At 37.5% G+C, this 14,775-nt stretch overlaps 1 protein-coding gene across 2 annotated transcripts in view; it reads right to left on the reverse strand.

Moving 5' to 3' along the window:
- Positions 1–14,775, reverse strand: part of PREP (prolyl endopeptidase) — a 94,651-nt gene that overhangs the window by 71,721 nt on the left and 8,155 nt on the right. For both annotated transcript variants that reach the window (XM_052696754.1, XM_052696764.1), the window contains 4 exons: positions 14,116–14,249; positions 12,250–12,380; positions 9,392–9,601; positions 8,104–8,225 (listed from right to left, as the gene is read on the reverse strand). In XM_052696754.1, coding sequence (XP_052552714.1) covers positions 8,104–8,225; positions 9,392–9,601; positions 12,250–12,380; positions 14,116–14,249 — 597 coding nt within the window. The remainder of the gene's footprint in view (positions 1–8,103; positions 8,226–9,391; positions 9,602–12,249; positions 12,381–14,115; positions 14,250–14,775) is intronic.

A 14,775-nucleotide genomic window follows, 5' to 3' on the forward strand; every position in this document is an offset into this window, starting at 1 on the left:
TGGCTTAGGCAAGTTAATGGATATAAACATTTATTTAAAGTCCAAGAAGTGCATGCACATAAAAAGAGCTTTCCAACTATATAACCATATTTTGTAAAAGAAAGAAAAATGTAATTCATTCTGCAAGTCATTTAAGGAACCCCAAGTAGTCCTATCTTCTGCTATTTACAATAGCAGTAACAATCTATGAGGATCCACAGCAAAAGTGAAGCTAAATATTTTTTCTCATAGAAACTCACTCCAGATCTAAAATTCATACATAATTAAACAAGCAAACAAAAAAGAACAAACAGGAAAAGGCTGTAGGGTTTTCTGACTTCCTGGCTTTACATATTACCCCTCAACTAAAAAGTCGATAAGAAAGACATTAAAATGCTTTCCTTCCAAGTAAAGTGGCTTGACAACAACTCCTCTGAAAATTAATTCTAGTTCTTTGAGTACTACCTGGGTAGTTACTACTGAAAGATTTGGAACAGGGAAGAGCTCTCTACTTTCACTTCACAAACACAGATCCTTTGAATGCCTATTATTATGGCAACTATATGTTCTATGTCATTTTAAACTAAACAATTACAAGTTTTACCACTTTTTCCTCTTTTATCATCAAGGTAGAAAAACTCCTAATCACTGCATGACTTGCTTCTGCATAATAAGCCATTAAAACAAATGAGGTAAAAAATCATACAGTAATATGCCTGTGTCCAGAATAAGATAAACTGACTTCTCTTCTTTAACTGCAGACATTAACACCATTATAGCCTGCATCCTGACCTGCATCCATGGTACCTTTGTGAACTACTGCTTTTCTTTAAAAACCAGTGTCCTCTGGGAACAAGGTTAACTGCCATTACTTACACATTTCTAATAACACAAAGTAAACAATAGAGCCAAATTGTTAAAGTAAGAACTGCATTCTATGCACTCAGACGTTGTTTGGAACAACAAACCTTTCAGGGAAAGCAAGGTGGGTGGCAATACAGATAAAACAACGCTGTCTGTGACAATAGCTAAAAATTAAAAAGTCACAGCATTGGTAAGCTACATTTTAATACCACAGTTTTCATTACATGCTCTACATGCAACAGTTTAAAACCATGAGGAGCGATTGAGTAAAAACTTTTTTTCCTCCCTTAAGTATTCACTTACGAATGTAGGAAGCCATCAGTATAAAGCAGACAGATGACAGTTGTTATTTCCAAATCTTTACATACATGCTGCAAAAATGTTGGGCACGATTTCACCAAGCTTGAACCTGAAGAATCTACATGCAAAAGACACTTCAGACTGTTACAGGAATTACCTGCCTTTCATCACTTACAAGTATTTCAAATCTTCCTAAAGTAAATTAAAATCCTAAGCACAAAAAAAAAAAAAAAAAAAAAAAACCAACAACAAAAAACCACAAGCCTTCTGCAGAAGGAGATGTAAAAACATCCAGTGAAATCTGTCAAAACACTTGGTCAATAAGAAATAAGAGCAATTTTGTCTAAACAGCCTCAAGTGTTCCAGTGTCAAAGATGCGCCACAAAGTTCTGCCTGCATGATGACAGTCAAGAATCCCCACCGTAATCTTCCAGCCATTCAAATTCTACTTTTATTAATTTATTGCTTGAAAAAGCAAACCTCTTTCCTTTCCTACAAGAAGAAATTAAGTAAAGCATTCTTAAAGTTTTTGCTTGTATGTTTTAAAGTCACTCAAACTAGCATATAGTTCCAGCAAAGTGCAAGGTTTTGCACTTGGGCTGGAGGAATCCAAGGCACATATACAGACTGGAAGGAGCAGTCCTTGAGAACAGCCCAGCAGAGAAGAACCAGGAGGTTCTGGTGGATGAAAAACTTAACATGAGCCAGTAGTGTGCTCTTGCAGCTCAGAAAGCAAATGGTATCCTGGGTTCCATCAGAAGAGGTGGCCAGCAGGGACAGGGAGGCGACTGTCCCTCTCTACCATGCCCTCGTGAGGCCTCATCTGGAGTACTGTGTCCCAGATCTGGGGCCTCCAATACAAGAATGACAGGGAACTATTAGAAAAGGGCCAGAGGAAGGCCACAAAGATGATCAGAGGGCTGGATGACCCCTCCTATGACGACAGGCTGAGGGAACTGGGCTTGTTCAGCCTGGAGAAAAGAAGGCTATGGGGTGACTTCATTACAGTCTTCCAGAATCTATAGGGAGTCTACAAACAGGAGGGGAGTCAACGCTTTACAAGGGTAGATAATGGCAGAACAAGGGGAAGTGGTTTTAAGTTGAAGGAGGGAAGATTTAGGTTGGATGTCAGAGGGAAATTCTTCACAGAGAGAGTGGTGAGGTGCTGGAACAGGCTGCCCAGAGAGGTTGCAGATGCCCTGCCCTAGAGGTGCTCAAGGCCAGATTGGATGGGGCCCTGGGCAGCCTGGTCTAGTATTAAATGTGAAGGTTGGTGGTCCTGCATGTGGCAGGAGGGTTGGAGCTTGATGATCTCTGAGGTCCCTTCCAACCAAAGCCATTCTATGAGTCTATGATAGTTCCCATAGTATTTTATATTCTTGAGAAGATAAGAATCCCCTGAAGAATGCTACAAATACTTGTTTTGTTACCTATTTGTATCACGCTGCTTTAATAAATTAGATTTTTTAAATTAGAAGACCTAACAGTGGGTGACTACAGGAATGTGGGATTTCTGGATCAGGTCCATCGGAAACCTTTCTATACTGACAAGCAGGCTTGATATACTCTAAGGACATGGTCTTATTGTATGTAAACAACAAGCTAATATGTTCTCCCTTTCAATTTTTCAGCTTAGAAAAATTGCTTTGAGCATTAACTCAGTTTCACTATTCCCTCAATTTCCTACATGAGACAGCCTTGTTCCCAAGTGGAACACAACAACATGCAACATGGGTTTTCACATGCATCCTCTTTAATTCTAATACAGAAGGCTACAAATTTTACTCTGAGGTGACAAACTAATGTATTACCTTTTTTTCCTGTGGTCTTCAGCTCATTTTCGAATGCAATGTTTGCATCTGTATGACTTCCATATGACACCAGAATAAATTCAGGAGCATCCAAAGTCTGGGTTATATCCAATTCCCTTCAAAGTCACTTGGACAGTAGGAAGAATTTCTTCTCAGAAAAAGCAGTCAAGCATTGGCACAGACTGCCTAGGGAGGTAGCAGTCACCCTCCCTGGAAGTATTCAAGAACCATGGAGATTTAGCACTGAGGGACATGGTTCAGAGGGCACTGGGGAAGGATGGACTAGGTGATATTAGAGATCAACTCCAACCTTAATGACTCTATGACACAATGTCTGTAAGACATTACATCTACCACAGACCCACATGCAGCCAGAAAGATAATCTGGCTGTTTTAAGCAAACTGGATGCTCTGAGCCCTTACTGTTCATTCTTCCCCTGTGGATGCTGCACTTTCATGATCTTGTAGTGAAAACACATCACAGCCAGAACATATCTGGCAAAGCTTATTCCTCTGCACTCCAAATTTCATCTGCGAGTTCACCTTCCTTGCTGGGAACCACTGATGTAAACTGATAGTTCTAAACACTTAAAAATTTTTTTCTTGTCAGGTTATGGACAGCACATGGCGTGTCAAAAAAAACAACACAAAAATTGTTGCTTCATTGTTGGCAGAATTGGGACAGGAAGGTTCCCCCATTGCCCTCCTTTTGTTCCTGTCTGTGTAGTAGGGACTTTGAACACTAACAACTGTGAAAGACTCTTACATAATTTACTGACTAACTCTGAGAATAACAGTCTGTCTGTGAAAGACAGTGATACTGTATGAGTTTGGAGAGGAAGCAAGAACATACCACTAAGAGAGAGGTAGAAGCCTGGGAAGCTCCTGTTTCAAAGATTATCTGTAACAGTGCAAAGGTTGGGAAAAAAAAAAAACCCAAAAACAATAACTTTCATCCTATACTGCCATCTACTGGAAATTCACTCGATCCCCATTCCTGCTTCTTCCCAAATCCCTTACCATCCTAGAATCTGCATCAGAAAAACATATGCATTTTCTACACTAACAAAGAGATTAGATACCATTCTCTTCAAAACTGATCTGGCTATAAATTTGAAGTACGACTAGCAATAAACATATTTTTTTTCCCCTCTCACAGGCAATCCATTCCAGTGAGAAGCTGGAAATCTACATTTTTATGCCAACGCGTTACACATTTTTGTTTAAATCAAGTGTAATTAGTGCTGGTGTGAATAAGTGGTGTCAACTACTTAAACTGAAGCTATTTTCTTGCATGTTGTTTCATAGATGTAACAAGCTTACAAAACTTTACGCAACCCTCTTCTGTCCTAATTGGAGACTCAATTTCATTTTTCCATTTGAATAGACATCACAGCAACACTCTACTTGTTTTTTAACATTATGGCATTATTATTATTTTCCTCTAACTGAGAAAGATTTAAGTGAAATGCCTGACATGGACAAGTCAGGTATTTTCCTTCCTCTACCCAATGGTTGCAAAAACCTGCAGTTTCTCCTCTAAATCTGATTTCGAGCTTCAAGATCTGATCCTGTTATAATGCAAGGTTTGATATTTGAATGTAGACCCCTGATAGCATAATCTGACTGACTCCACTGGAGCTTGAGTAAAACAGAAGAGAATCTGTTTCTATCTGTTTGGGCCAATGAGGCACTAGCAAATAAAAACACTTCTTTATTTATCCTATAAGAACGCAAGTAAGCAGACTTTCATAAAATGCTGAGTTGTGCTAGATTTTAAAATCTCTACCAGAGTGATAGTATCAGTAAGAATATTTAGGGTGGCATCTGTAAGTCACATAACTTGATTTTTACTAAAGCTATTTTAATTCTTCCCAGTTATTTTGTGGTCTTCTGCTTTCTCAGATGCACGCTTAAAAAATAAAATTGACCAGAACACTTGTTTGAATGGTTCAAAAAGGAGATTTTTGACCCATTTCACAAAGATAAAACCACATTTTACAATCACAATGATACACTTCAATTGCAGAATATTTGTCTTTTCCTGACCATTAAAAACCATCTTCCATTAATATCAGGGTGCCAAGACACATTTTACAGCTGCAGCTCACAGCACAGTCCTAGAAAGTCAGCTCCACTGACTATTATCACTCCAACAAGCTCATGATTGTTTACCAAAGTAGATCTCTGTTTTACCTTGCTGCCTCAAAATAGTATTTCATCTTACATACCAGTCTCCTAGAGATTAGGAATAGTCACTGGCAACTACACACATACTACATACATAAAAAGAGCTAACAGTAGTGAAGTGCTTCTCTGTTCAACACCCTATCCCCTCTTCCCAGTACTCATGGGGATGTTTCCATTCCAGAGACTTAGAATCAGTAGCTGAACTACCATCTACTACCCTCGTACAGTACAGTAAGAGTTATTACTACCAATGCACTCTTCCTATCTCACAGAACTTTCTGATCACTTATTACAAGGGCAATATATTCTCACCAATGCGAAAAACTACCCAAGACATTTGCTGTCAGAGAAAAAGGCACTTTGTTTAAGGTTGCCTCAAGGTTTTCTTTCATGACAGAAGAGGAAGGAGATGCAGGATGGCTGCTCCTCTGCACTCTGGCCTGGGAAACTCTTTGCTAATCACCACAGGCTCCATGCTACTAGTTCTTTGCCATCATCCTCTTCATATTCCGTTTCATATTTCTGATCTTGAAATGCTCCATCCCTGCTTCCTCAACTTAGTACACTAGCAAAGCCGTTTGTTACCTTTTACTTCAAATAAGGTTTTACTAAGCAAGAACTTACCTGGAACACAAGAGTACCTCTATACCTAACATAGAATATATAATTTCTGTATCATTTAATGTGATCTAAGACAACAAACTTTTACTACCCTAAAAAACAGTATATGCTAATAAATCAAGGTCATGATAAATCAGCACTGTAATATTCCACCACCAAGGAAAATTAATTTGCCTTAATGGCACCACAAAGCAATAATAATAATAATAATAACATGGTATGTAATAACTGGTATGAATCAATGGATATATCACTGTAAGACATCTGCCACCAACAGAAAGAAGACCTTTTATTTACAGATCTGGGGAAAAATAAGAATAATGAATTAATCTAGCAATAGGATGGAATTTGGAACTCAACACAACTTGCTACTGCTGTTCAAAAAATGCTTGAAAGTCATATTTGCAAGTTCACACCAATATTCAGGTCAGACAGTAAAGGTATGCTTCAATAACAGATGAGATTATGTAAAAGATTTGTTTATCTCTACATTTCATAAATAAATACTATTTGTATAGATAAGGAGTAGTGTGGTCATTTTGATGAGGTGCCTGTTACATGCTTATTTGCTGTTCCATTTTGAATCCAAGTGCTCAAATTCTTTGAGAGAATTTTTGTATCCTGGCAGCACAAAGCAAAGAACCCCACATGGTTGGAGTTGATATCATGAGTTGATATGCTGAATGGTGAGGATACAGCGATGATCATATCTTTGAAAAGAGGTGCTTCTAGGAAGTAGTTGTACTGGGAACCAACTACGTTAATCCAAATGAAAGTCTTTCATATTTATGAAAAGTGTGAGCCTTGACAAGACCTTCCATAAAAGCAAAACATAATGTTTAAGCATGGCAGTCAGAAAAATATAAATAATTTCAGGATATTATCCACTGGAAAGCGATTTTCCCAATTCCCTGATCAATTGGATGATCTCAACATTATAAGTGCAACCAGATTCAATGGTGCTTAAGAGAATGTGCCATTCTAATCTAGAATCATAGATTCACTGAGATTGGAAAGGCCTCTAAGATCACCAACCACTAACCTGTCACCACCATGCCCATTAAACCACGTCCCTCAGTGGCACATACAAACACCTCCAGAGACCCTGACTCTCCACCACCTCCTTTTCCAATGCCTCGCCACTCTGAGAATAAATGTTTCCTAATATCCAACCTGAACCTCCTTAGTGCAACTTCAGGCCATTTCCTCTTGTTTTATCACTGTTATCTGGGAGAAGATGCCAACCTCTACCTTGCTACAATTTCTCTTCAGGGATTTGTAGATAGCAGTAAGTCTCCCTCAAGCCTCCTCTTTCCCAGTTTAAACAGTCTTAGCTCCCTCAGCTGCTCCCCATAAGATCCATGCTCCAGACCCTATCCTATAGTTGTAATGTAGTGCTAATTACAAGAGTTAGGGCACTTTGAATCATTCAAGTAAAGAAAATCAAAGCATGCTTACATACAATTATGGTTAACTACGACTTTGAACAATATAGTTGTAGTTTGATGAAGTAAACTTAAGAAATTGATTCCAGCAATCACTTTCTGGTAACACTGTCCACACCATGTTTGTGTTGTGGAAGTCCATCAAAGAGGAAAGATACGAACTATAAATTGTGCATACATTATTAACAGAATTCCTGTTTGTCATCATTCTTCAAGTAGAAGAGATATTTCCTTTTTAGGAAAGAGGCAATGAAAGCAAATAGAAAGAAAATAAATGTGGTGGGGAATACTCAGAAACATGTTTCTTGAAATAGACTTTTTGTAAGAAATGAAGGCTGATGTTCACTGACAAGAAGCAAACAGAACAATGATAAATTTTCCACCAAGCGATCCTCTTTTATCCCAAAATTTACATGAGACAATGTCCTTGAAAAAGGAAAAATGCTGCATGACTGTCTCATTACAGACTTGGGACTGATTTAAAGCACACCAGTCTCACTTTCAGCTATTCTTAGTCAATGATTCCAAGTCAATAAATTTTAGTTCAGTGCTAAGCTCTGCAACTCTAACAGATTCACAGAACAGCTTGGGTTGAGAAGATCTTAGAACCCATCCAGTTCCAATTCCCTGCTGTGGGCTGCCTAGGGCCTCATCCAACCAGGCCTTGAATGCCTCCAGGGATGGGGCATCCATAGCTTCTCTGAGCAACCTGTTCTAGTCCCTCACCCACCCTCTGAGTAAAGAATTTCCTCCTAATATCTAACCTAACAAACAAACAAACAAACAAACAAACAAAAAAACAAAAAAAAAAAAGAAAAAAAAAAAAAGAAAGCAAAAAAAAACCCTTTTTTTTTTTTTAAAGATGATGTTAAGCTTCAGCACGATCACCATACCTCAGCTCCACCCATCCATTTTGGTTCATGGGGAAATTCAGCACACAGGATATCTTCTGATTGGTTAGTTCCTAATACATGATAATACAGCTTTTGGTGCAGATTAGTGGAGGTCTCAGTACCTAATGAAATGCAGATAATTAAACAGTTAGTTCTCAAAGAAATCCAACAACACCCACATAAAACCCTCAGAAACCTCTATACCTTTTTGCATATAAAAGAAGAGAGCCATTCAGCAGAGAGAACTAGGAATAATTGAAGCTACAACAATTCCCCTCCAAACAATCAACATTCTCTACTATAAGATGCATCTTCAAATCATGTGGCAGCCTTGTTCAAACAGTTAGAATTTTACTGAGGCAATACTTTCTTCAAACTACACTTTCTAGAAATACCAAACAATCAAAGAAAAGCAACGATCTCTGCCACCCTTTAAAGATGTTTCTGCTTCTATCTTACATTAGGGAATTAAGGGGAGATCTATTGCTATTTACTGTTTTTAGGAACCGTTGTATTTTCATCTGCTGAAAGTAAAATTAAGGATTGTAAGATGCAGCACAGTGCGCTACTTGATTTTTCCTTTTTTTTTCTTGCAACATTTTCCAGTGCAATACTTCAGATTCTGAACTACAAATATGTTTAAAAATAAACACAACACATGGTGGGTGTCTAAATTACAAGTATGGCAAAACTACTTGCAAAAATTTAAATACAGACATAGAATTTCAACTCTCTTCAAGGTTTCAAAAAGGGCACAGGTTCAGAAGAAACATTAGTAACATTCCCTTACAGTAAGAGAAAGCTCCTAAATTCCTTCTGTATTGACATTCTCCAGCAAGTTACTCCACCTTCTCTACTACTTTAAGTTTTGCTAGCGTAAATGTTCAGGTTTGCTGTGCAGTGAACCACGGGTCTGGTTGAGTAACAAAAAACTCATAACTCAGATTACTCTTCATCAAGTCAACTCCTGAGTCAGTTCACCTATGCCCAGAAAAAAAAAAAAAATGCATAACAAAGCAGAGATCTAGAGTAAACTGTCTCCAGACATCAAATTCCAGGCAACCACAGCCTGTATTAGAAAAAAAAAATAAAAGGGCCAGTAAACTTTTAAGAAAAGGATAGAGTCAGGCAGACAAAAATGAAGGGGCACTAATTGAATACAGGTTTTGGCCATATAAGACAATCTGATATCTAACTATATAAACTAGTATTAACTATTTGTTGCACAAATTAATAGAAAAAGTTACTTTGTTTCCAAATAGCATACAACTGGTATAGCCATACTTACCATCGCTTTTCCCATCTTGTTTTGGATAGCAGTTATAGAACATGCCTTTTCCATCATGGGTCCATGCCATGCAACTGAATTTAACTCTTTCCAGTGTATCTGGAAGTTCCTCAGGACCTTCCACTTTCATAAACTTGATAGTAACCCAATCAGAACCACTAGAGCTCAGGCCATATGCAAAGTATTCACCATCTTCACTAAATGCATAACCTAGAAAATCAGAGACAAACAAGATGCAGTAAAAACCAGAACAAGGAATCAGTTTTCAATAAAGTGTTTGTTTTTTTCCCCACATGGCTTTTTACTATTTACTACACACTAGTCAAATCTTAACAAAAGAGAGGTCTAACTGAAAGCAGTTAAAAGGACTGTGCTCACCAAACACCAAGATGATTTATTTTCTAAAGATAATGCAAGCAACTACACCAACTATAATTTCAGATTTGCAGTAGTTTTCTTATCTTGGGCCTCTCAAATAGATTCATGTTTAGCCATGTGTACTCAGGAAGTATGTTCAGTAGCATCACTAGTACTCAGCATGTGATATACAATTTGAGCAATAGTTATTCTTCTTCCCTGAAGTTGGTGGTAAGGATGGAGACTGCAAATGCACATAGGCAGAGGCCACAAACTGAAGTTCTAAGACAGTAAAAGCACAACAGAAATTAACATGAATTTAAATGCAAAAACGAAAGTCTGAAATAAAGAAATTACTGCTTCAATATTGCAATCAGTGAAAACGGGACCCTGTAAAACCATCAAAACTGAATTCCCACTACAAAACAAATGGATTCATTACTGTCAGCTACGACTTCTGAGATCCATGCAGTTCTATCCAAATTTTGAGGAAAATATGATTCTGAAAAAAATTCAGAAGATCTTCCATTACAGCCAACAAGGATCAAATTCACTTCTGGAAATCAACTCAGCTGAAGAGACTGAATTATCAGAAGCCTATCAAGACCTGAAAATAATTACTTAAAAAAAAAAAAAAAGTACTTAATAGGTATTTCAGGTTTAAGACACACCACTCGTGCACCCCAATAAGGTAAACAAGGGTGATCATTCTGATTCAGAACAGAATCCATATAGGATTCTTCAGAAGTAACAAGATGCCTGCAAGAGCAAGAGCAACAACAGCACATCTATTTCCTGCAAGTATTCTTCCAGCTTCTGACCATTTTTAAGAAACTTCTTTGCCACGAAGTGGTTTGTTAACCATCATCAGTGCATGCCTTCCCTTGATCTTCTCTACCTTCCCTTCAAACCCACAGTAAGCTCCCTGTATCAACTGTCATTGTTGAATAAATCTACTACTTCCAAGATAAACAAACACCTTCTTTGCTTTGGACTCAACTCCCACTGCCCTCATTTGATATCCTCACATTCTCAGAACAGAAAAAAGCTTTCTGCACTCTCTCCATCATACTTATTGCCATGTAGGATTTTGTAGACTGCTACCACATCCCTGTTAAGTTCTCTCTTTTCCAGATCGACTGATCTGGACACATTCAATTGTTTCTAATCTTTTTCCAAACCTTTGATTGTTCAGTTGCCCTTCTCTGAATTATAATTTAGAGCCCCTTTTGGGAGCTGACTAGGCTGGCACTATATTTAATTTTGAAACGGTACCACATAAACCCCTGAGTTGCAAATATAACGATGTTTTCTGTTCTCATCTCCACTTCTTTCTTAACTATTTCTGACATTCAATGTCTTTATTTTGGTTGGTACAAGGAACCAGGGTGACAGTATCATGGAATTATCTTTTAGAAACCAAGAATTCTTCTGAAGTAGTCATGGTCAGCTCAGAATCCCATCCATTTCTCTCCAAATAAGGTCAAGGTTCTTTGTTTTTTGTGCATCATAAATTTGTCTACTTCCTGCATCTTTTCACAGTTATTCTTCAGTCTTTACATGGGATAACTCCATATTATCAACCTACTCCGCCATCTCTCTGCTCATTCCTTTTTCTATACATATGAGAATATATAGAACAGCCCAAGTCCTTTCACAGTTCCTGAGAGAGCCGCACAGGTGATTTCTACTTTGAGAGCTAGACAGTTATTCCTGTCACTGTCTTTACATTATTTATTTTAAAATCAATGCCAGGATTTTCACCTTATTTTCCATGGCTGTCTTCTCTCTACTTGCATTTAAGAAAGAGACTTTGTTATAAGCCTTTCAGAAATGCAGCATGAACCTGATTTGATATCCACACTTTAAAGGCTGGACTTCTCTCTGAAAAAGCCATATTGATTTATTTTTTTTTTTTTACTAGATTATACTCAAAGTCTCCTAATTCTGTCCTTTCTGTAGTCTTCATCAATTGGTCTTGCAAAGACTTCAAAAGCTTCTAGATTTGAGAGCCTTGCTTCTGCAATAAGCCAACAAGGAGTGGGAAAATGGACAGCTAACATGAGTTAACACTGAAGTGATCACAAGTCATTTTGTGAATCTCAAAGAAGTTATGCTACTTCTTTCTCTCTTACCTTAACTTGCAGGCTTGTATTAAGAACACAAACTAAAATTTTAAGATAATCTGTTGATAGAAGTTCATAAAAAATTTTTTCTAGCTACAGAAAGCCTCAAGATCTATACATATTTCAGTTGAATACATTCCAGATTTATGAAAAAGATACAGCAAAAAATAACCCAGTTAATTGCGAAAATAACAGGCTTAGAAGTGCTCTTCTGAAAGGCTTTACAAAATACATATGGCTACTGTGATTACTTTGATGCTAACAAGCCATTCTAGTCATACTATTTTGTTGTTTTCTAAACACGGTAAGAGTCGCAAACTATTCCTAACTACTGAAGACCCAGACTTATTCAGGAGTAACTGTTGTGTCACCAACCTCGTAAAGCCACAGTGCCATCATCAGAAAGCTTATTTGGATCAAGAAAAACTTTGGCATCAGCATCCAAGGAGTCTTGTACATATAAAACCCTCTGGTTCTGTAGTCCTGTATTGTAAAAGTGAAAATACCTAAAAGAACGAAAGATGGCAAAATGACTATGAAGAACTCAGATTTTTCAATTAGACTAGCATGAAAAACTTGTATTAAATTGTCATGAAGTGAATTGAAGACAGGTAAATAGGGAAATACAACATCACAGTAGAAGGGAACCATGCTTCCCCTGTGACCAGAGAGTTGATGATCGATTTTGACACAGAGAAGGCCCAGGCACTAATTTCCAGGCCTCTGAAAACAGAAGGAATTCCAGCCCAATAAGACATATAGATTACATAAGGGAGACTACAGAGTGTATCTAAAACATCTTTTAATAATAAAAGTTGCATTTACCACAGTGCATTTCAAACAAAGCAAAATGTTCTGAGCTCCACATAACTGTCTACATTAAAGTTTATATAGCTTATATAAAGCTTATATATCTCATCCAATGGAATAGGCTCCCATCTCCTTTGGTAGAACCCCATAATCTCTTAAAACAGAATATGAAATTTAGGTGCACAATTTTTAAACCACTATGATTTAAGCTCAGCACAAGCCAATCCACAGAGTAACACAAACTAAAAAGACACCTATTAAAATCAAAGTGTCATAAGTTGAAGCATACTAAGTTGCTGGCATAATTTCTCTTTCTGGAGGACAATCAGTTACAACAAATTAAGATATTTTTTTTTTTTAATCTCTAGAGGAGACTGCATTCAACAGTGCCATGAACACTTCGGCAACATGAAATATTATGAGCATTAATAACCACAGCTGGACATGTTTGCTTTGCACAGGAAGAACGGCTTAGGGGATCCAGAGCAATCGCTGACCAAGCCTGCTCCAGAATCAGATTTGGCACACATGTGCAGTAGCATCACGTTTAACTATAAGCTTTTCCTGACTTGCCCAACAGGGCTTAATTCCCCGGGTACAGCACTGTCCTATACAGCAGCTTCACTGCTTCTGGGCTTAAATTTAACATCTTTAAGAGATGGCATGCTGTGTCATGTAAGTGTCAAATCAACACCAGCTCCGCACAGTATGGCAAAAACAAACAGAAAGCAAACAATGCCTCCCCTCTCTCCCAAACCAAAACACCCACGCAACATAGGACAGGTAACTAAAGAGGTAACTCAATACCAATGCAAAAGTCTTAAGGTAATTGAGGTATCTTCTGCTCTTCCCTGTGTGTAACAGTGAAAACAGGCCTGCTATAAGTAGGGGCTCACTTAACAAAGATCAAATTAACTGAGATTACTGAACAGACTAATTTTGTTTTATTAAACATTTAGAACACATACCTGACAGATATGTGGATTTGGTTTGTGTTATTTTTTTTTTTTATTATTATTATTTTATTTTTTTTTTAGGAGGAAGTATCTTCAACTGGCAATGATAAACCTTCAAAGAAACTCCTCAGAGTTTTATTTTTACAGCAGCTATCCTACATTTTAGTTGAGTTTTGATAAATTCACTGTTCTTACTAAAAAGATGACAAGCGCACAAAAAGATAATATGACTGGGAATCACAGACATTCTAGCATCTTGTGCTCTGCATCACGCAACCACATCTTAAATATCAGCTTGAACACATGCCTTTCCTAGTTCCCAACAATAAAAAAATAAATGCAAGCATAGCTTATAATTTATCTAACTTGTATTTGCTTTTGACCTGCTCCACATTCTATAATTTATCTAACTTGTACTTGCTTTTGACCTGCTCCACATTCATCTGTGTCACCTATGAAGACATTCCTCACGTACCTTTTTCCTTTCTTGAAGTGGCAACTGTATTTAGGATAATCATAGAGTTCAGTCATTCGTTCTTTAAATAGTCCTCTGACAGGGCACTGCTCAAGAAAGGGTACTGTAAGCTTATTCTGAGCTTCCACAAATGCCTGAAAGAAAATAATACCCCCCCCCCCCCCGAAAAGTATATTAGTTCAAGTAGAAATGTACACTTCCTACAGGAAATACTATTTTCTGATGCAATTAATCACAGACATTCTTTCTCCCCATGTAGGGTGTATAGAGTTACACCTGAACAATCTCACATATTTACCTGCATAATTAAGTTGTTGCAGCACTTAATAAGACTGATTCTATACCTTAAATTATCTTTCTCCGGGACACACATTAAGGTAGTCAGCAGTCAGGCTGAAGACAAGCCAGATTCCTGCCACTCCCTTTCAAAAACAAAGCACAACAAAACAGCACACCAAAGCTCTTCCTTTAAAACAAATTCTTATCTTTACAGCTATCATTTAAGCAAATATCAGAAAGCATGTAGGAAAAAAAAAAAATCACCTTCTCTTACTTCACCACAAATACACAATGCTCCAGTCCTCTATAGCAGATAAATTAGGAAACTCATAATGAACAGAGTCCCTTTTGCCCATACATATGACTATCATCTCAGGGTCT

This window comes from Tympanuchus pallidicinctus, unplaced genomic scaffold (assembly GCF_026119805.1).
Source record: "Tympanuchus pallidicinctus isolate F22 unplaced genomic scaffold, pur_lepc_1.0 scaffold1, whole genome shotgun sequence".
NCBI lineage: Eukaryota > Metazoa > Chordata > Aves > Galliformes > Phasianidae > Tympanuchus > Tympanuchus pallidicinctus.